This window comes from Apodemus sylvaticus, chromosome 5, assembly GCF_947179515.1.
Source record: "Apodemus sylvaticus chromosome 5, mApoSyl1.1, whole genome shotgun sequence".
Taxonomy (NCBI): Eukaryota; Metazoa; Chordata; class Mammalia; order Rodentia; family Muridae; genus Apodemus; species Apodemus sylvaticus.
The window spans coordinates 115649593-115671944 of NC_067476.1; the positions used below are offsets into that span (position 1 = coordinate 115649593).

The 22352-nt window shown below is 42.6% G+C and overlaps 1 protein-coding gene across 1 annotated transcript; it reads left to right on the forward strand.

Moving 5' to 3' along the window:
- Positions 1 to 2219: 2219 nt before the first annotated feature.
- Positions 2220 to 21691, forward strand: Crls1 (cardiolipin synthase 1). Its single transcript, XM_052183711.1, has 7 exons — positions 2220 to 2714; positions 5569 to 5706; positions 11004 to 11133; positions 16044 to 16129; positions 16974 to 17042; positions 18774 to 18865; positions 20741 to 21691. The coding sequence occupies exons 1-7, from the start codon at positions 2409 to 2411 to the stop codon at positions 20826 to 20828; spliced, it is 909 nt and encodes a 302-aa protein (XP_052039671.1). The 5' UTR covers positions 2220 to 2408; the 3' UTR covers positions 20829 to 21691.
- The last annotated feature ends 661 nt before the right edge of the window (positions 21692 to 22352 follow it).

Sequence of the window (22352 nt, forward strand, 5' to 3'; positions counted from 1 at the left end):
AAAAAATTCCTCCAGGAGTAGTTCATAAAATAAAACCAGCCTGCTGCCATGGTGCTCACGTTGGTTGCCTCTGGGCCACTCCTGTACCTGTGTTCTCCTCATGGATGCCACTCCTGTACCCGGGAGAGCCCCTGCAGAAGGGGGAGGGAGGGAGAGCTCACCTGCACCAGGGCAGCGTGCAGCACCGGCCAGGCCTCCTCATGTTGCTGAGTTCAAGAGAGAAAGCACGGACAGAAACCTGGGCTTGCCAGGCTGGGGGACATGCTGAGGAGTTCCCTAGGCTGGGGGACATGCTGAGGAGTTCCCTAGGCTGGGGGACATGCTGAGGAGTTCCCTGGGGTCTGCTTCAAGGAGGCAGGACCAATGAAATCAGAATTCATGATGTTTTTGTGAGTCTTCAAGTGGAACTGGACCTCCAGCCAAAGCATTTTTTTGTATATATAGCCAACAAGCATGTTAGCATATAAGAGCTACTGATTGGAAATTACTTAACTTCCAGGAAGCCAGAAGCTGAAAAGCTAAAATCACCAAAATACTCAAAAACTGAGTTGGGGAGATGGCTTAGTTGGTAAAGTCTGAGTCAGATCCTCTTATAAAAAGCCAAGGATGCTCCATTTGGAACCCTAATGCTGGGCAGAGGTAGGAGAGAGACAGTTCCCCGAAGCTTACTGACCAGTCGGAACTGGTGAAGCCACTTCATAGTAGAGCCAGTCTCCAAACAGTGAGGTGAAGTCCTTCAGCATCAGCCTCTGCCCCAACACTTGCCTGTGCACATACAAAAAGCAGTGTGCATTGAGCCACCAAAATAACCACTAAGTTTTTGCAATGAATATTTAACTGATAGTAAATCCAAAATGAAAGTGAAATGTGGGATAATATGCCATAGAATACCATAGGGATATTAAAGCCTGACTTGAAGGAACCAAATGGTCCTGTTATAAATCCTATCAAAGTCGGTTGCTGGTTGCTTACATTAGCCACAAGCAGCTCCATCAGTTGACCCCTCTGTCCCATCAGTCTGTAATGTTTACTTTGTCCCGTCAATTCAGATTTTCCTGAGAGAAAAATGGGTCTATTGGACTACTGTAATTAAAGGCTAAGGCTATATACAAGGGATGTAACTAACAGAAACTGACTTTGTTTTGTTTTTGAGACAGATTTACAGATTTTCTCTGTGTAGCCCTGGCTGACCTGGAATTTACAGGGATCTATCGCAGGGACTAAAGGTGTGTACCATCACTGCCTGGATTTTTTTTTTTTTTCCATTTCCCCCCCCCCCCCCCCCCCCCCCCCCCGAGACAGTTTCTCTGTGTAGCCCTGGCTGTCCTGGACTCACTCTGTAGACCAGGCTGGCATCGAACTCAGAAATGCCTCCCAAGTGTGATTAAAGGTGTGCGCCACCACTGCCCAGCATGGATTTTTCTTTTCCTTTTCTTTTGAAGCAAGGTCTCATTATGGAGACCAGACTGACCCTTAACTCACAGAAATCCTCCTGCTTCTGCCTCCCATGTGCTGGAATTAAAGGTGTGTACCATCACTGCCTGGATTTTTCTTCTTTTCCTTTTCTTTTGAAGCAAGGTTTCTTTATGGAGGCCAGACTGCCCTTGAACTCACATGAACCCTCCTGCCTCTGCCTCCCATGTGCTGGGATTAAAGGTGTGTACCATGACCACCTGGATTTTTTCCTTTTTCTTCTTTTTCTCTTTCTTTCACACTACTGCTTAGATTCTCTCTCACACTCATTCTTTCTCTCTCTCTCCTCCCCCCCCATAAAAGTTAAAGCAAATACAGAAAGTATGTTAAGAGTTGTTGAGAGGATAAATAATGCACTATAACGTAAGCACTTCCCAAGTAAACAATTAGTGATTGCTATTACCGACATTTCCCATTGCTACTTTGGACCTATTCATATGCATTTAGTGCTCAGAAAGCAGAGTAGGTACTTAACTACTTTGATGCCAACACTAATGTTTTAAATCTCCAGTGGTAATACAGAGCCATGCACGCCGCGGGCCACATGACAACAGGCAGAGCCTGATATAACTGGCTTCCTGTGGTCACGTGGGTCTCTCTTATGGTCTGCACTACCTGTCATTCTTCTTAGCCTGCAGGCACAAGCTTCTTTGCTTACTAGCCACGCCTTCTAGCTCGCTGGCCTTAGCTGCACGTGCTCGCCGCTGCCGCCCGGAGGCGCCAGTGAGCAGAGCTGCTGGGTGTCGTGAAAACGTCGTGAAAGCTGCCTCTCTTGGCGGTTCAGGCCACCTGTATAAGAGGAAAGTGCCAGTGTGGATATTAGTATGGAGGTATCCATACGGCCTCAGCACCTTTCTCTTTCTATAGAGAAGCTGGCGGCCGGTGCCAGGGGCTTCTGAGTTCTCGACTCTTGGATTCTGTGGAGGCCACAGGCCATGCTGGCTTGGCGCGTGGCGCGCGGCGCCTGGGGGTCCCTTTGCGCGGCCGTCCGGCCTCCGGGGGCGCGGCTCGGCAGAGGCGGCTCCCGCCGGGCCCTGCTGCCGCCCGCGGCCTCCTGCCTGGGCTGCCTGGCTGAGCGCTGGCGGCTGCGTCCGGCCGCGTTCGCCTTGCGGCTGCCCGGCACCAGCCCGCGGACCCACTGCTCGGGCGCGGGGAAGGCAGCCCCGGAGCCCGCCGCCGGAGGAGGTGCCGCCGCGCAGGCCCCCGGCGCCCGGTGGGTTCCGGCGAGCGCCGCCAGTTCGGTACGTACGAGGGTCGGCCGAGCGCCGGGGTTGCGGGTGACGGACTCGGCGCTCTGTCGCGACACTCACCCGGTGTTCTGGGAAGTTGCGGGCAGCCAGGGCGTTCGATCTCGGTGAACTTCAGGGGGCTCCAGCCGGGTACGGTCTCTGGCCAAGTTGGAACCCACTGTAATGCCCTTCTGTCCACACCCGCTGATGGGAGGTGTGTCTGCACGTTGCATAGGTAAAAACCAGTATCGCTCGTCTACTTAAAAATCTGTTTTTAAATTTTTGAAGTGGATCTTAAGTGTATAGGTTAAGTTCTGCGGAATCTTAAAAACAGCCCGTCTGTTCGTTTGTGCAGATTTACATCATCCTTTGGCCTTTAGTAATCTTTACAATAGCACGGAGGATAATTACTTGGCTTCAGTTGTAATGAAAAGATCTTTCAACTTTGTATTAGAGAAAACTTAAGACTGTTGTTGACTAACAGAAGGATTTGTCCACCTTACCTGATAAGATAACTTCCCAAGCAGGTGACCCCAGAGCATGAGTGTGGCCCAGCTTTTGATGTCATGTTAGCAAGCTCGTGCAATTATTACATCTTCAATTGTTAGGTCTTCAGAGGCCACTGTACTGCTCTGCTTCCCTCAGTTACACAGCATGGGCTGAGGTGGCCACACCCCGGCAGGGGTCACAACTTCAGGAATAGCTTTAAAACTCTCGGAGCTTGAACGCTGGATGCTCTGAAGTTGCCCTCAACCTGGCTGAAGCCCTTCCCAGCACAGTTGGCCGAGTATGCCACAGGTTATCTGGTTGGGTAATTTGAGATTAAGCTTTGTCGACTTTTACAAATGTACAAATGGAATAGCTAGATGTTAATGAACTTTTTGTAGGGTTGTTTCTGTTTTTCGAGCTAGCTCTTCTGTGTAACAGCCCTGGCTGTCCTGGAACTTGGTCGGCTGGCCTCGAACTCAGGTGGAACCTTCGACCAAAGGCCTGTACTACCACCGCGCCAGTGAACACTTTTTGTAGGGGACAGGCGCACTTCCTGGCCCAATAGCCAGCTGTAGTTGTGTCTTTACCAAGGGAAGTGATGAAGCTGCTTACAGCTTTCTATTTAGTCTTGCTCTATCAGGATGTTAGACTAACTTTGGAGCTCCTCATTCCTAGCCTTTGCTTGCTTGTTTTAGTTTTGAGACAGGGTTTCTGTGTGTAGCTCTGGCTGTCCTGAATCAGTACACCAGGCTAGCCTCGAACTCAGAGATCCACCTACCTCTGCCTCTTGAGCACCTGGAATAAAGGTGTGTGTTTTCTAGCACAACTGTGAGCTAAAGCTACCTTTGTCTCTTGCCAGCCTTTGTGAGCTGCTGTAATATTGGGTCAGTATCTGACATAGCCCCACAGTGTGGTCGGTAGCCTTACTCTTTTCCTTACACATACAAAGGTCAGGGCAAATCCCAGAGCTGCCTCACCAATCTGACACTTCTTCTAAATTTCAGATACATTCTGATCTTTGAACCTGGGTGTAAATGAGCATGTTTTCTTTTTGTTTGTTTGTTTGTTGTTTGTTTGTTTGTTTTGAGACAGGTTTTCTCTGTGTAGCCCTGGCAGTCCTGGAACTCACTCTATAGACCAGGCTGGCCTTGAACTCAGAAATCCGCCTGCCTCTGCCTCCCAAGTGCTGGGATTAAAGGCGTGCACCACCACTGCCTGGCTTATGTTTTCCTACAACTATAGGGCGTAATCCTATTTGAATAGAAGATTCCAGAGTAGAGGGTGTATTGCTTCTGATTTGGCCATTGTCCCTGTAGAATTTGAAGTTCTATAATTTTCAGTGACTGTATTCTCTACCTGACTCCAACAACCACCGTATTATCCCTCTACACCGATATGCTTCCTGTTGGGTTCTGATTATGAAATGCCTTTCCTTACGAGGTAGGTGAGTCCTGAGATTTTTACAGATAATCTTGAGAAATGAGCGTTGCCACTTTCCCCTTTGGTTTATGCACACATACTTGCTGCTGGACACACATCATGATCTCAGCTTCCCTGGACTGTCTTCACTCCACGTGTGTCCTGGGAACGGAGGTTGTCGGAGCGGGCAGCGAAAACTGTGCCCAGGGAGCTCACAGGCCTGTTTTTTTTTTTTCCCTTAAAAAGGTTAAGGTTTAGGCAAATTGGTTACTGATTTCCTGATTTAAAGGGATGTTAAAATAGTTCTTTGCAGAGTAGTTGTACGGGGTGGACTCGACTAATGAAGAAAACAGTTGAGGCTCCAGGGAAGACCTTTACTTGTTGTTTCTGTACCATGTGGCATGGGGGCCTCAGCTTTGCTAGGCCGAAGGGTTTAGAAGCTGGAGTGCGCTCATGAGTTTTGTCTTTAGCAGTGAGTGCTGTCCATCAGTGCAGTTGCCAGGAGCCCTTCCGGTGGTGCCAGTGTCTTAACAGCTTTGTTCCCTATGAAGTTTCAAGGAACCGAAAGTCCCAGGCGGGAGCTGTGAATGCCTCAGGTTGTTACCTGAGGCACTGGACAGATTTATAGAACTCTGCATTTCTATATATCTCTCTTGGATTTAGCAGCTTTTGAATACCTGGAATTGATAATTTAGTTTATTTTCTGACAAAATTCTAGTCTATTTGGCTACTTAGAAGATCTTTCAAATCTTTTTGCTTTAATGAAGTCTTTAGAAGCTAGTTTATATGGTGAATAAGGCATGTTCATCTTTTATGTTAAAATTTTTCTCTGTGCATATATACTTATATGTGCTTACAAGTATTAACGTTTATCTACTTACCCTTCAGTTAATAAAGTATACATTTAAAGTATGAATTTATAGTATTTTATTCAAATCGTGCTGTCTTTGTCTTTCAGTATGAAAATCCATGGACAATCCCAAATTTGTTGTCAATGACGAGAATTGGCCTGGCCCCGGTGTTGGGCTATCTGATTCTTGAAGAAGATTTTAATGTTGCACTAGGCGTTTTTGCTTTAGCCGGGCTAACGGATTTGGTAAGTTGTGAATATATTTGCTTTTTTCTCCCTTTCAAATTCTAAGCTGTCTGTAACTCCCGTTGAAGCCCAGGCTTACCCTTTTCTGAAAGGATGTCCTCAGCATGAGTGTGATCTAGTACTTTGTGTAAGGACTTGTCTTGAGCATCCATGTGGAGCTGCTTTATAAGATTTAAGGGAGCATGTAAAGGTTGTGGAGAGCCCTAGGAAAAGGTGCTCTTTATCCTTGGTGTTTAACTTCTTCTGAAGAGAAACCTCCTTAGAAATGCTCAAGGGTGAGAGCCTGAGGTAAAGTAAGTAAGGAGTGAGCAGAGCTGGAACGCCTGTGTGTGCTGTGAAGGAAGTGGCCTGGTGTGCATGTTGCAGGGACCCAGGGTGTGCCCTGCGAGCTGGTCCCGCCCGTGCGGAGGCTGGCCTCCAGCTGCTGTCCTGTGACTGCTGTGCAGCGAAGGCCTTGATTTGAGATGAGGCTGGGCATGCTTCCTTCTATTCCTTAGCATGCGCACAGGAGAGGGGCTCTCTGATGTCAGTCTCCACAGTTGAGAGTGTGATATCAAAATAGAATTGGGAAGGTGATTTTATGATAGAAGGCTTTACTTTTGCTGACTGATCACTACCATCATATATATGGCTGTATTTACAAACGATTTGAAATGATTTATTACATTCCAGTCCTACAAACACGATTGGGAGAGGTGAAGAAGGGCAGAGGAAAAACTAGAGATTAGGCAGTGTGAGCCTGTGGGAATGGGACAGTGTCTTCACATACATATACACACACACACACACATACATACATACATACATACATACATACATACATACAGGGGGCACCTGGGTGGGGACAGCTCATATGTCCTCAAAACTATTTGGGTTTTTTTTGTTTTGTTTTTAACATTTTTGCCCAGATTTTATTTATTTATTTATTTACTTATTTACTTATTTATTTACTTACTTATTTAATGATACTAGAAAATTCATTTTCCTTTTGTGGTTCATAGACAGCCTTCACCTTGACGCAGTAGCATTGGTGGTCAGTGTAGAATTAGCTGGAGGCTTTGAAGGGGACAGAGGCGAGCATCCGCACTGTCACACTTTCTAAGTGTGCACAGGACAGCCTTCCACATGCTTTCGTCCTTCCCTGACAGATGCTAGTTTTCCTTTGTCATCATCTGACGTTCTCACGTCTCTCCCCACTTCACAACCTGCTTTCCCACTGAAGCCTGAAGGTCTCCACTCATTTTTGGTGTGGGCTGAAAGTGTGACCCAGAATTTGACTGATAAAAATGTTTTAAGTTGTAAAGTGTTTTGGTTTTTTGGATTAACTAACTTACTTACTTTTCTTTCTTTCTTTCTTTCTTTCTTTCTTTCTTTCTTTCTTTCTTTCTTTCTTTCTTTCTTTCTCTTTCCTTCCTTCCTTCCTTCCTTCCTTCCTTCCTTCCTTCCTTCCTTCCTTCCTTCCTTCCTTCCTTCCTTCTTTCCTTCCTTCCTTTCGGTTTTTGAGACAGGGTTTCTCTGTGTAGCCCTGGCTGTCCTGGAACTCACTCTGTAGACCAGGCTGGCCTCGAACTCAGAAATCTGCCTGCCTCTGCCTCCCAAGTGCTGGGATTAAAGGTGTGTGCCACCACTGCCTGACTGGATTCACTTTTTATATTTGTTCATTTGTGAGGCGTTTGTGGGGTAGAGAATCAACTGCCACATGAAATGGCCTCATTGAATGAAGACAAGTGTGACATGAGGTACATGGAAAGCAGGATTGACTGACACCAGACTGCGCAGGTCTCTGGGGATTTTGATTCTTCTGCCCTCACCAGCTTTAAATGGGAATGGCAGGATGTGATTGTGGCTAAGTACCGCCATGCTGACTGCTGGACTGGTGGACAGGAGGGAAGCAGATTTCCCAGGGTACATGCAAGTAACACTTTGGGGCATGGGGAACCCGAGACGGGACAGTTCAGGAGGCACCAAGCTTCTAAAATGCCTGCTGTTGAAGCTGAGACAGTAATGTAATGAAGGCCATGAGATGGGGAGCTGGCAGTCTCTGAGGTAAAGTGAAGGGAGGGAGAGGGAGAGATGAGCAGGAGGAAAGAAACCGAAGCCTGAGGCCGCCTGATAGCACGCGGGTGATCTGCGGGAGAACATTCTAGAGGCATGAGGAGGATTGGCCTAAGCTGGTAAGCAAATGAGGGGTGGTAATGACTGGCCCTGCTTTTAAGGAAGTTTTGCTCTGTAGGGGAACAGAAAGAGGGCCAAGGACTGGTTGTTTTAGAGATAGGTGTACTAGGAAATATTTTGCATTAGCTGAGTGATAAAAGACCCTGCAGAAGAGGGAAAGGCTGTGCAGAGGAGATTGGGGGGGGGCGGGGAGGGTAAAACTACAAACAGTAGGGATGGGCTTCAAGTAGGGAAGACAGTGGATACGGCTGGGCCCTGGGCCGGCTGGGCAGTATATGGAGTGCAACATGGGGGAGGACTGGCTGCCTTTTCCTGTTTTCTTCTAGGAGAGAATAGACACGGCCATGGGCTAGAATGAGAGCATTTAGTAGGAATGGAGCAGGTCATGGGTGACCAAATATCTAAGCATGATAAGAAAAGATAAATGCTGTCAGTAGATGAGGGTAGCCAGGAACTGAGTGCCCTTAGGTTTACGTCATGAATTTGTGATGTTGGCCCATTTATGTATTTTATGTATTTATGTATTTATCCAGGTGCATGCAGGCCTGAAATGCATGGCAGTGCGGTTGAGGGAGGAGTGAGGTGCAGTGAAGGAGTTGTACATGTTTGCAAAGGAAGGACTCAAGTTAGCAGAACAGTGAAGCCGGGAGATGATGGTGAAGAGAGGCTGTCAAGGCCTTAGCTCCCCACTGCAGACTTTACATGTCTATTCACTTAAGAACATACACTTAAGAGCAGGCTGCAGGCCTGTAATCCCAACACCAAAGGCAGGCTAATAGCGGCAAGATTTGGACCAGTGAAGTCTACATAGTGGGTTCTGGACTACAGAGTAAGAGAACTCTTCTCCAAAAAAAAAGCAAGGCAGACAAGCAAAAAAAAAAAAAAAAAAAAGCCTAGAGTACTAGGGTGAGGGGAAGAGGAAGAAGGCTGATAGATTGTTCTGATTGTGATTGGAGTAGTTAGTAACTGCCTTTTTGAGGACTTGCTAAGAGGAGGGCCAGGTAACCTGCCTCGCTCAAGGTCAATGCAAGAAGGGAATGCAAATCCAGGACTTGAACTAGTTCTCTCTGCTGTTCTGTTTGTGTTGCTGCAGATTGGTTTTCTTTCTTTCTTTCTTTCTTTCTTTCTTTCTTTCTTTCTTTCTTTCTTTCTTTCTTTCTTTCTTTCTTTCTTTCTTTCTTCTTTCTTTCTCTCTTCTTTCTTTCTCTCTTTCTCTCTTTCTCTCTCTCTTCCTCTCTCTCTCTCTTCCTCTCTTCCTCTCTTTCTTTCTCTTTCTCTCTTTCTCTTTCTCTCTTCTCTCTCTTTCTCTCTTTCTTTCTCTTTCTTTTTTTCTCAAGACAGGGTTTCTCTGTATAGTCTTGGCTGTCCTGGAACTCACTCTGTAGACCAGGCTGGCCTCGAACTCAGAAATCCACCTGCCTCTACCTTCCAACTGCTGGGATTAAAGGCATGTGCCACCACCGCAGGGCAGAGATGGGTTTTCTTTTGCTGTGCTAGGCTAGGAATCCTCCCCAGGCCTAGGCCAATTTCTTAACTACTCCTGTATGCCTGTCTCCTTAAATTTAAGGGAATACTTATAACAAGGAGGAGTTACTGTCTTTAAAAGGTATCATGCCTAATTGCAAACAAGTTAGTTTTGATAGAAATTTCAAACATTTGTTGAAGTATAAATTTAAATACATACGTCATAGTTAAATAACCATCCATCAGAGCCTTGGCTAAACAGGACATTTCTGTCAGTGCCAGAGTCACTAGGCAGCACCTGGTTTTGTTCCTTTTTGTGGCCCTAATGTCCCAAGTCTGGCCCTATCTCAAATTAGGCTGGAGATTCAGTTTTTATGGTAACAAGCTTGTCAATCAAGTGTGATCTGTGCTTTAAAATACTATTTTTAATCAAAATAAGTAATAAAAATAATTTGTCAGGCATGATGGTGATAATTTTAATCCCAGCTCTTGGGAGGCAGTAACAGGGGAATTTCTGTTGAGTTCAAAGGCCAGCCTGGTCTACATAGAAGTGAGATCCTGTTTCAAAAAAAGGAAGGAAGGAAGGAAGGAAGGAAGGAAGGAAGGAAGGAAGGAAGGAAAGAAAAGAGAAAAAAACCAGGCAGTGGTGGAGCACGCCTTTAATCAAAGCATTTGGGAGGCAGAGGCAGGTCTATCTCTGAGTTCAAGGCTAAGCTGTCTACAGAACGAATTCCAGGACTGGTAGGTCTACACAGAAAGACACTATCTTAAGAAACAAGCAAAACAAACAAATAAACAAAAGATATTTTAAGTATTAGCGAATATAAGTAATACAAGCGTAGTCAGAATCTTGAATTAGTAGTGGTACTAAAATTGTGTGTGTGTGTGTGTAGGTGTGTGTGGTGCAGGTCATCAAACCCAGAGCCTCACGGAAGCTAGCTAGTGAGCACTCTTTACTGAACTCTAGCCTAATCCTTTGAATACAATAAATTTTAAAACTGAGAAATAATCTTACCACGAGTTAGATAAGAGAGATGGTTCTGCCAGGTCTTGAACCAGTTCAGCGGACCTGAGATTGAATTTTAGTACCCACATCAGATGGCTGCCAGTTGCCTGTGCCTCCAGGCCAGAGGATCTGACAGTTCCCTTTGGCCTCTTTGGACACCACACACACATGGCTCAGGCGAGCGCGCGCGCACACACACACATAACTCACAAGAGTCAGATACTACAGTAAAACAGATAGGGATGTGAAAGCCAACTGTCACAAGTAAGAAGTAGTACTGAAGGTGTCTGCTTTGGCTCCAAAGAGTAGGCACCTAGTCCCTCTCGGTCAGTCTGCTCGCTGTGAGTTCTGTGGGGGTTCTTTATTTCTACATCTGTGTTTAGGTTCATCCTACATGGGAATGTTGTAAAAATAGTGAGAAGTCAGTAGGACATCGAGAAGGAGAAAGAACAATAGTATAAACATGAAATTCATTTCAAACTAATGGCTATTTTAAAAACTAAAGGAGTAAGAATGTTTGGGGATTTTTAAAAAAACAAGATTTTACTGACATTTTCTGAAAGTATAGTTGTTTTTCTGGTATTTCTTAGGCTTCAAATTATCTATTCTGCTTGAATTATGACGTTTATTTAAAAAACACTTCTATTTTCAGTTGGATGGATTTATTGCTCGAAACTGGGCCAATCAAAAATCAGCTTTGGGAAGTGCTCTTGATCCACTTGCTGATAAAGTTCTTATCAGCATCTTATATATTAGCTTGACCTATGCAGATCTTATTCCAGGTAAGAACACTGTCATGTGTACCTTAAATAGCAAGGAAGAACAATGGTAGTGAGCTTAGGCCTTTTCTTGAAAGAAATGGTTTTTCTTCCAAAATATATTTTTAACTTTAAACTGTTTCCTTGATTTTAAATAAACTGTTTTACTTATCACAGTCACACTGTTTATTACAGAATTTAGATTCTTGTTATACTAAATAACTTTGTTTAAAATTAATTGACATAGTAGTACATGATACTCTAGAAATTTTTGGTCATCCATTGTGTTTTAGTGCCCAGATATTTGGAAGTAATTTAAAATCTTTGTAAGTTGCTGATTTTTCTTTTCAGTTTTTATTTAATGTATATGGTATGTGTGAGTGTTTTGTCTGTATGTATGTCTGTGTCCTCTTGGTGCCTGGTTCTTATGGAAGGTAGAAGAGGGTATCAGATCCCCTAGAGGAATTAGAGATAGAGACAGTTTTGAGCTGCCATGTCCTGAAATCAAACCCAGGCCCTCTAGAACAGCCAGTGCTAATAACTGCTGAGCCATCTCTCCAGCCCCGTGGTTATCTTAAGTACAGTTTATTCAAGATGAGAACTCTTGGTACTATGAAGATGGCTGTAAAAATGTACATTATTATTGTACAGTTTCAAATCATATACAATGCATTGTGTGATTACCCTGAAACTGTCTGGTCTCTTGCTCTGAGTATTCATTGTGCATGCTTCTTTGGTTCTTCATCTTGTGCTTAGGCTGTATGTATTTCTCAAGCAGCTTTTCTTCCTCATCCCCCAAGAGTTAGAAGTGGGTTTGAGAACAGAAACTGGTCTGTTGTTGGTGTCTAGAAGTGTATGGAGTCTCATTCTGGTCTTTTAGTGCCCATTGTTGGCATCTGGCAGACGGTGTAGTGATTTCCTTCTTCTGGTTCTGCACATGGTCCTTGAGTGCCCGTCATTGGTGTCTGGTAGACGCCGTAGTGATGCCCGCCCAGCTTGATGCTCTTTTTAGTTTTGGTTTTCTTAGTGCTCTAGACTTATTAGTTAGATACTCTTAGCTGTTTCCAGTGTTGTGATATTAGAATTGGCTTTTTCCAGAATTAATTTCTCTGTGGTAAATAAAAGTCTGTTGGGGTTTTGATTGATTTGGTTACATGGAATTTATAGATCTCTTTGGAACTTTTGGCATTTTTTTTTACGAGAGACTTCTGGGTCACAATGCCATGTATCTACTATATTTAGGCGTCCTCTGATGTCTTTAGAGTTTTATAATTTTCTTCAAGACAACAATACATTTTTGATAGATTTATTCTCAAGTATTTGATAATTCTTAAAGTTCTTACCAGTGGAAGCTTTTAAGCTCTGTTGTGTGTTAGTTGATGTATTGATGATGTAATGGGTCTCATCATTAAGTTATGATGAAATGGGTTTCATCATGGGTCTTCATTACACATTGTTCTTAGCCATTTCCATCCCGTTGCCTCCCATGAACCCTTGTCATTTCCAGGTTAGCTCCCCTCTGCTTCCTGTTACACTGCATGCTCTTAACCTGCTCTATGACCCACCTTGCTTAAGATCAGGGAGCTCCTTTCTAGCTTTATGACCCACAAAACCGTAAATATTCACATACATGCCTAAACATGCATTGCATGCATGTAAAATCTTAAATTTAAGTTTGACACAACAGAAGACCCTTGTTTTTGAGGCTGGCTTTTTTAGCCTAATATGTCGCTACAAATGTCATAAATCTCTTTTTCATTTAATGGCATACAATTTTTATCCATTCATTCATGAGCATCTAGGCTGGTTCAGTTTCCTGGCTTTTGTGAATAGCAAGCGCAGCAGCAAACACGCCTCTGTATGCTAGCGTCCTGCTGTGTAGTCAGGAGTGGCTGGCTGGGTTATATGCTTCTGTCTCTTGACGGAGCTCCTACAGATTTCTGCAGTGGTCGCATTCCCACCCCAGAATGCACTCTGACTTTTCCTGGTGACGCCGTCCTCTTGGGTCCCTGTCTCTAGCAGCCTCATCAGACAGGTGAATGACTTTTTCTTCTGCTCTTGGATTGTGTTCATGTGACATTATGGTTTTTTTTATTTTGACGTTTGATAGAATTTGTTGAAGCCATTGGAGAGAGTTTTGAAATGTTTTTTAATTTTTTTCTTTAATTGTTCCAGAGTAATTCATTGTAACAATTTATCCCGTGTACATTTTGCAAGTTGTGGTTGTTTTTTCCTGGGTACTTACCCACTTTATTTATATTAAGAAGTTTCTTATTTGTAGCAACTTTTTGTTGGTACCATAAGACATATGCTATGTAGAAATACCCTAATTCTCATCTTGAATACTGTTTCCTTCTGTCTTTCTCTTGATTAATTTTGCCACATGTTTGCCAGTCCTATGACTTCTAATGAACCAAATATGGGTTTGAAAAGAGTCCCTGACTATTGACTTTTTAACTGTCACTCTCCCTTTCCTTTTCTGGGTTTTCCTGGATCCTTTTTTTGTATACAAGTTTTTCTAAAAGGAATAAGAAAGGAACCACGTGTAATGAAACATTCTTTAGTAGTAACCATATTAAAAAATGATAGATAGATTAACATTTTAATAATATCTTACTTAGCCCACTGTGTCAATGTCATTGTGCTGGCCTGGGGAGATGACTTAGTGGGTACAGACTCCAAGCTGGAGGGCCTTAGGTTCAGGCCTGGACCCACATGATGGAAAGAGAGAAAAGGCACAGAGCAGTTCTCTGACCTGCTGTGCCATGGCCCCCACCACAGAGGCTTACACACAAAGCTTTTAAATGTAATTCTAAAAGTTTAGAATGTGATTCTAGTATATAATCAATAAAAAATTACTACATTGAAGTTTAAAACTTCAAAATCGAGTGTTTACTTGCATTTACCATATGTTTCCATTCTGATGATGAACCACCTCTTAGATTTGGACAGTACTCATGGCTGTGACAGCACAGCCTTATAGATGGCCCTTTGCTGGTGGCTCTCTGACTTGTCTGAAGTTGGTTTGAGCTACATTTCCTGCTTCTGTGTCTCTCTCCCTTATTATGTGTGTTGGAGCTCTTGTCATTGTCCGTGCAGAATAGCTTCCTGCTTTCATGACATTTTCTTTCTATCTGGTTAATAATTATTTCTTAGGTTGGGAATGTGCCTGAGTGTCAGAATCCTAGCATGCACAAAGCTCTGTAGGTGTCTTTGGTTAATGATTTCAAGCTTAACTATGTTGTCAGTGACCTGAGTCCTCCAGCCTATATACAGTCAGATTTTACAAACATGTGCATCAGTGAATGGATATTCTACAGGACTGTGTTGTGAAGCTCTGTATAAGCTCAGTAAGTGTAATTTTCAGTCTTGTTGAACTCTTTCATTTCTTGAAACCCTTGGTCTGCTTGTCAATTACGGGGAGATTAGGCTGAAGTTTTCTTCTTTGTGTCTTGTTTTACTCAACCCCCACCCAATCTCCCCACAATTCTAATTTTGCCTTCTAATCATGCTAGTAACAGCATATAAGTTGAAATTAAATATTTATGACAAATGGAGTATTTTATTTGGACATGGTTCACCAGAGGGTTGCAGGTATTAAAATAACTTCAAAAGACACTGCCAGGTTCCAGTGCTGGACTGAAGTAACTGCAAGAGCACTTCACTGCCCAGGTCTGCATCCCATAGACCTCCATTCACCTCCATCCCTGCACAGCTTTCTTACAGTTGAGGATTTTGATTTGCGAGGTTGGCTGCATTTTAAATTGTGATTGTTAATTTATCAGCCAGTACTTACTGTAGAAATGTTTAATGATTTTTAAAAATGCATCTATAAATCATGGTTTACATGGTTTATAGTAGCCTGGCACATGCTCTGCTAGACACATTTTCTCTTTGAAACAGCACCATAATAGAGGATGAAGCCAAGGCAAATTCAGTTTGATGTGCGAGCCTATAGAATGTCAGAACAGGAGAGGGTCCTAAACACACCCTTGGATTACCCCTGAGCTGTTTGAAAATACCATGAAAGGGATATCTGTGAACTATGATTTGAATTCAGGATTTTTCCCATTAAATTTATTTTGAAAAAGATTCAGGATTGTGGTTGTAACTTTTGTTTGGTACAAAAGGCTCCAAAGTAAGTATGCTCTCTCCCTCCCATCTCTCCCTCCTGTTGCCTGTGGCTCTGGGACCATCCTGGGAAATCTGAGAAATATGTGTTGAGTATACCCAATCACAAACAGTTTGGAGTTTTGGATTGTTTGGAGATTAGTGATGCTCAGCTGGCAATATGCAAATATTTCAGAATCAAGAAACGGAAATCTGAAATGTCTCTTGTCTAAGTACTTTGGGTAAGGAAGACTCAGCTAGTGATAAAATTGATTGACAGGTCGGGCAGGGAGAACAGCAGATGTATGGGTAGGAGCTAGCTTAGCAAGAGTGGAAAATTTTTGTGTTTCAGGAAACTCTATGTAAAACTCTAGAAAATAGGCTAAAATTCAGAGACAAGAAACCTCGAGACTTCCAGGGTATTCAGCTTCTCTGACATGACCCTTTAACTGCCTTATTGTTGCTTTTCATTGGATTCCAGTGAGCAGGAGGTCTTTTTCCCAGAAACTCAAAGCTGAGAAGAGAAGGGTGTTGGGAGGCTGGGTGTAGCTTACACTATTACATACAGACTTGCAGTTTATAGACAGACACACGAGAGAACATGTGATGAGTGGATTGGAATTCTAGAGGAGGATAAGTCAGAGAGCCAGAGGCATGGAAAGACCAGGGCTTCACCATAGGGGCCTGAATCAATAAATCTTTACTACAAACTCTTTCTTAAGGGAAACATCGAAGAATGTGAGACTGACTGAGTCTTTACTGCAGACATCATATCTGTTAGTAATTTTTAATCTCATTAAAATTATTTTATCTTTGATTTTCAGTCCCACTCACTTACATGATAATTTCAAGAGATGTAATGTTGATCGCTGCTGTGTTTTATGTCAGATACCGAACTCTGCCAACACCGGTAAGGTTCAGAACATATTCCTTTAGCATTACTTCTAACCTAATTATTGAATGCAGTTTCACTTTATGAAGTTTATGACTTTATGACTTTATGGCAGTTATTTCTTAGTTTATTTATCAGGAACTAGGAGAAAATGCCCTGCAATTAGAACATATGAATAGTCCATTTTAAAAGCTGGATTTGTCAGCTGGATGTGCTGACATATGATGCTTTTGATCTCAGCCTTGCAGAGGCAGAAGCAGGTGGAGTTCTAAGGCTGAGCCTACTCTAGGGCTACAAACTACAGAGAGATCCTAATGAAACACAAAAGCAAAAGCCTACTTTCTGTTTTTAAGTCCAGCTTTTGATGGTGTATGAGGCCCGGGGTAGCCAGCTAGGCCCCAGCAGACTGTTAGAGGTGTTTGCTGTTTCCACGCCGTCTCCTGAGTCACTGTGGATGGTCTAGAAGTGCTTTTTAAAATCATCACAGAAGAATAGAATAGCTTGCTTACATACTGTTCATTGGCTCTGAATAGTTGAGCACATAAGTATAACATTCATTACCTTTTTGGTTCTCAGGAAAAATAGAGATATATTTTAATTATTTTGCTTTTTAACTTGTAAAAGAGTAACATACGTTTCTTTAGTGACTGTGTAATGAAGCAGACTGGGTGGGAGTGACTGTATACAATTGTGTAGCACTTGACAAATGTACATTTTAAAGAATCTTATTTTTAATAGTCTCATTAGAACATAACAAAGTATGTAAATAGTGCTCATTTTACTCAATAAACAGGATGGGTAAGCACTAGTAATTTTTGTTAGAAACCTGAACGATTATCTGCATTTTTTTTTCTTTTGCCAGCGAACACTAGCTAAGTACTTCAATCCTTGCTATGCCACTGCTAGGTTAAAACCAACATTCATCAGCAAGGTAAGATACTCATAGCAGCCTTTTAAAAAAGTCAGTCCTTTCTGAACTTTTCTTATAATGAAATGTATATAAGTCTGGAGCAGCTTAGAATGAGAACATTGTTAAAAGGTTGTTTATAAGTGTGTACACACACATGGGTAGAGGGCAGGGATATCTGTAGGGTCAGTTGTCTCTTTCCTTCTTGTGGGTCCTGGGATTGAACTCCGGTTGTGAGGTTTGGCTATAGCACTTTTGATTACTGAACTATCTCACCAACTTGAGAATGAGATAACTTTAAATGCATTGATTAGAGGGGCTAGAAAATGGGTCATGTCTGTCTTCTAAATTTTTTTAGATTGTTAGTATCTTTGTTATTGTTAGTGCAGTTTATCTTTGTTGATGGTTTTAAGAATGAGATCATAGGGCAGGTGAAAAGGGAGATGTAAGTACTCTTTGATTGAGATGTAAAATTATGAAGAGTTTCTTGTGCGTTTCCTATCATTCATTTATTTTAATTGCAAGTGCCTGTGTGTAGTATAGAAGAGTGTGTGTATGTGTGTGTGTGTGTGTGTGTGTTGTGGGCTGATGTTGGCAGTCTTCCTCTCGCTTTCCACAATTATTGATTGAAGCAAAGTCTCCTAGTTAGCTCTCGCTTGCCTTAGCTCCGAGATGATTTCCTGTCACCACCCTGCTGAGCCGTATCTAGCCCCAACCTTTGTATTTTTAAAGAGTGTTAGATGAAAAGGGAATAGACAATTGCACTCATTAATAAACAGTCTGAGTGGCCTGTTGTGTTTTGGTAAGTCTTTTTCAGGATCATAAATGTATATCAGCCTTTGCACAGCAAAGATTAAGGCCTTGACAAGTTCACTGAAGCTGTCCTTCCATTCCGTTTCTTATAACAGAGATGGAACAGATTAGTTATCTTTGAGACAGAGGGACCATTGTTTTATATTAGGCTCCCTGGCACAGGATATTACTACCATAAGAGGGAGCTTTTGGCTTCAAGTGACTGTGTCGGGTAGCAGTTTGAATGTAGCACTCCATAGAAAGTCACCTGAAATACTGGGACAAATGCACCAGTAACCACGTGTTCTGGAAAACACATTGATTTTTTTAAAGTCAAAGTGTGATCACTGTCGTGTGATGCAGAATAAATAACAGGACCAGGGAGTGTCTCTGTACACCTTCCTCAACTGCCCCATGCTCTTTGTTTAATAGAATGCTGTCTCTTGACTCTTTCTGATTCTGTTTCATGCTGTTGGGGGTAAACAGTGCTTATTTCCCTAGAAGATTTCACAGCAATAAATGAATTACAGTTTTCTGACCTCACAGGGTACGCAGGCAGTCAAGTGGCCTTGGAAGTCTGGGTTCTAGGTTTACTCTAGTGTTTACTGTGTCCTTTCACCCAAGGAGAAGCCACCTCACTGTTTCATGTTTACAGGATTGTATGAGGACAGCTAGGGACAAGAGCAGAGAATCATATAGCATCCTTGAATTGCTATGGGATTCAAGGGGTGGTACTTTCTGATAGTTGTCACTGCCCTTGTTATAAATGATGAGTACCTATGTGGGCAGATGGATCAGTTAGTGACTCTGACCTGGTACTCACCCGGGAATGCCAACTTTAGCATGGATAATGCCAGCCAATTTCTAGAATGCTTAGAACATATCATGATGAGAATAGCTTTGCTTCAAAAGCTTAAAATAGGGTTCATTTGATACGTTGATTTATAATGCTTTTATTTTAAGGTAAATACAGCAGTCCAGTTAATTTTGGTGGCAGCTTCTTTGGCAGCTCCAGTTTTCAATTATGCTGACAGCATTTATCTTCAGGCACTATGGTAAGTTTACTTCAAATTTACATTCAAACTACCAAAGCTACTAAATTTACTGTGGAAAACTTAGAATTATTCTGAGACTATTAGTACAATGACCTGTTGTGATAAGTCTAGAATAACTTGGCTCTTGAAGTGTATAATGAACACGAGGAAGACAAACTGTGGCCACCATCTTTTCCTCCATTCTCTCCTCCACTCCTTTTCTTTGTGCACTGAGTCCACTCAGTGCTACTGTGTGCATGGGTGCACTGGAGCATGGGCAGCTTCAGGAGCCATAGCCTGAAAAAGTTTTCTCCCACCCAGCAGCCATCAGTTGTCAATAGCTCCTCAGAAAGGAGTTGACCTTTGAGTTCCTGCAGTGTCCATGCAGACTTTAGCTGGTTTGTGCATGCATACAGTCAGCTACTACAATTTCACATGTGCAGTGTCTTTGTCATGTCCAATAAGTACTGTTTTGTGGCAAATGCCCACTGCCTCTGGTTCTTATAATTTTCCTCTGCTTCTTGCAATTTAATCCCTGAGCCTTGCAGGTGGGGAGTGTGATACAGCTTTTCTATTTGCACTGAGCATTCCATAGTCTCTCAGAAGCAACAATTAATTACCCAGCTGTAAACCCTGAGAGCTACAATAGCAAGTGGAAGATGTGCCCATGTTTGCAGTAGTGGAATAAATGTTATGGGAGTAACCAACCACTTTCTGGTTGTATTTAAAACCTACTTCAGAAAATGGACCTAAAGTCAGGTTCCTTTAACAGGACTCCCAAACCATTGGATGACCAAAGCATAGGCCCTAGGAAAGAACTTAACATCTACTAAATGGACATAGTAATGAGTTGCCTCTCTAAGTTCGTGTCTGTATACCCTTAAGTTAGTGCATCTCCCTACACTCAGCAGAGCAGCTGCTTGTTTACAGTAGATAGTGATTAACACAACTAACCAATGTGCACGGTCAGTCTTAGTCTTACTGTAAGGTATGGAGCACAGACGGTAGCAGTCACAGCTTAGAGGGATGAGAATGGTTGCTAATGTGTTAGAGTTTGGGAGGAAGAGGAAAGTAGAAGAGGGTAAGTGCAGGAAGAAGTGTCGTCCGAGCCACAGCGATAGCTGAGTTGGATGCCCAGCCTAGCGAGGGCGCAGACGGGGGACTCCCAGTGCGAGCACTGCAAAGTTTGTTTCAGTGTGCTAATTCCTTAGTTGTAAATATCTTGAAATATGTCAAACTCAAACTTTCAAGTGTTCTAAATAGGCTGCCATGTTGCTGTTTAGTGATATTTGGTAAACATTTAATTATAATTAAGCTTTAGAGCTCTGAACAAAGTTGATTGGTTAATCAAAGTAAATTATACTAAACATTTTTTAAAATGATACAGTCTAAACTTTATTTTCTTACATAAAATAAATGGGTTTTTTTCTCTTTATTTTGGGTTAACAATAGAGGCTCTTTTTTCTCTCAAATAAACTGCATCCAGATATAACCTGATCTCCTGTTTTTGCTTCAGGGTATTGCATGACTTTAGGTAGGCTCCAAGCAGCCTTAAGCAGGAACTGTCTAGTTGGAGCCTTATCTCTCCAGTCTGTTTACAGTTGTCTCCATTCATGTCCCGTCTGAGTGTGGGAGAAAATGAGAACATTGAACAGAGAACATTCGTGTGGGAATGGAGAGTAGCTCTTCCCACTGGTGTGTAGGCCTGAGTAATTAGATGGCTTTTATTTGGCATCACCAGCGTAAATGAGACCTTAACCATGAGTTTAGATTTTGTAGTCAAGGCAGTTTCATCCACAGTCCTGTTTTCTTAGCTCATTTTCACATGTGTACTTCATGATTTCTGCTGCTGGTGTTTTAGATTTGATGGCTGAATCCCATTTCTCTCCTGTCAAGGGGTTGTACAGCATTCACCACAGCTGCGTCAGGATACAGTTATTATCACTATGGTCGGAAAACTGTTCAGGTGATAAAGGGCAAATGAGAGGCACCCGGATCCAGCTGCAAGGGAGCGACTCGTGTCATCGGCAGCAGCGCCAGCGAAAGCTACAGGACTTTCCCGATCTTGGTATTCAGCTTGCGAAAGGTCCCGTCAGACAAACCATGTCTTCAAAACCGAAGAAATGTATGGCGAAAATAAGCTCGATCATGGGCCTACACAGAATTTCCAGTGTATTTTTAAATACAAATAAAACTATAATGTAGAATTTTTAATCTTAGGTTTTTGATTAATTTGTGAGATGAATTATTCTAGTTATTCTTTTTTTTAAAATGTTTTTTTTTTTAAAAAAAACATAGTTGGTAACATGGAAACAAAGCAAAGCAGCAGGGGATTTCCTGAGATTACGTGCATACCACACAGCATGGCTATACATTTGTATGCTTGAATCTTAAATCGATAAACTCACTAACAGTTCATATGATTAATACTTGATCATTTGAAAAGTGAGAGTAAACTTAGCTGTGGGTACTGTAAAAGTGTACAGAGATTTAAAATGCAGGAAGTTTTGAAAATAAAAAAGAACCAACAAAAAAGAAGGCATGGAAGTTCACCAGTAGTCTTCTAGGCTCTCAGGTACCAAATAGTGTTTATATATCAGGTTAACAGATAACACAGGAGTCAAAAGGGAGAACACGCGTATTAGGCTTTGTATCCGAAAGGCAGAGAATGACATCATGCCTTCTCACTGTTTCTAATGGGATGTTTGTATGATACTAGAACCTGTACGCATATGTCATGTAAATAGTATGAAACTTTCTATTTTTCAAAGTTTTTTTTTTTTTTAACTTTGGGGAATATTCTATTGTTAACATGATTAAAAAAAAGAATAAAAGAGCTAGAAAAAAAAAACCTTGTGCCTTCCACTTGGGTTGTTCTGTGGTGTGGGTGTAAGAGACTTGTAAATTTCCGATCTATGGAGTGCACTTAGGGGCAGCACTTCCCCCTACATTTAAAACTTACTGGTTCCAGACTGTCTGACAGTAAAGCCCTGCCCTGCCCTTGTGTTTAGAGAAGTGGAGTACAGGTAGTGTCATGAGCTATGAGGCTCCTCCACATACTACAGGCCTTTGTTTGCCTTCTCTCCTTAGCTTAACCTAAGTATGATGTGGATATAAAAGTTCAGGGCTTTTCTGCACCTGCCCTTGCTTTGAAATAATCACAAGGAGACAAATATTTATTGATAAACTTGCACTATAACTGGGCAGAGTTCTGATTTATATTCTAACCCTGCTATGCTGCCTACCCCAGCCCCGTGCCTCATTACCTGCCTTCCTAGCCTTGCCCTGGCTGCTCCTCCCCATCCATGTCCTCACGGCAACTCCCTCCTGGCCACTCAATATTCTCTACCCAGGACGCCCTCACTGGGATTGGAAGTCTAGCCTTAACTCTCCTCACCAGCTATAGGTGGATCACCTCTTGAACCAATCAGAGGTAAGGAGAACAATGTCTTCCAAAATACCAAGTCAGAAAGTGCTTCATTACGATGACAATACCAAAGTTTGGACT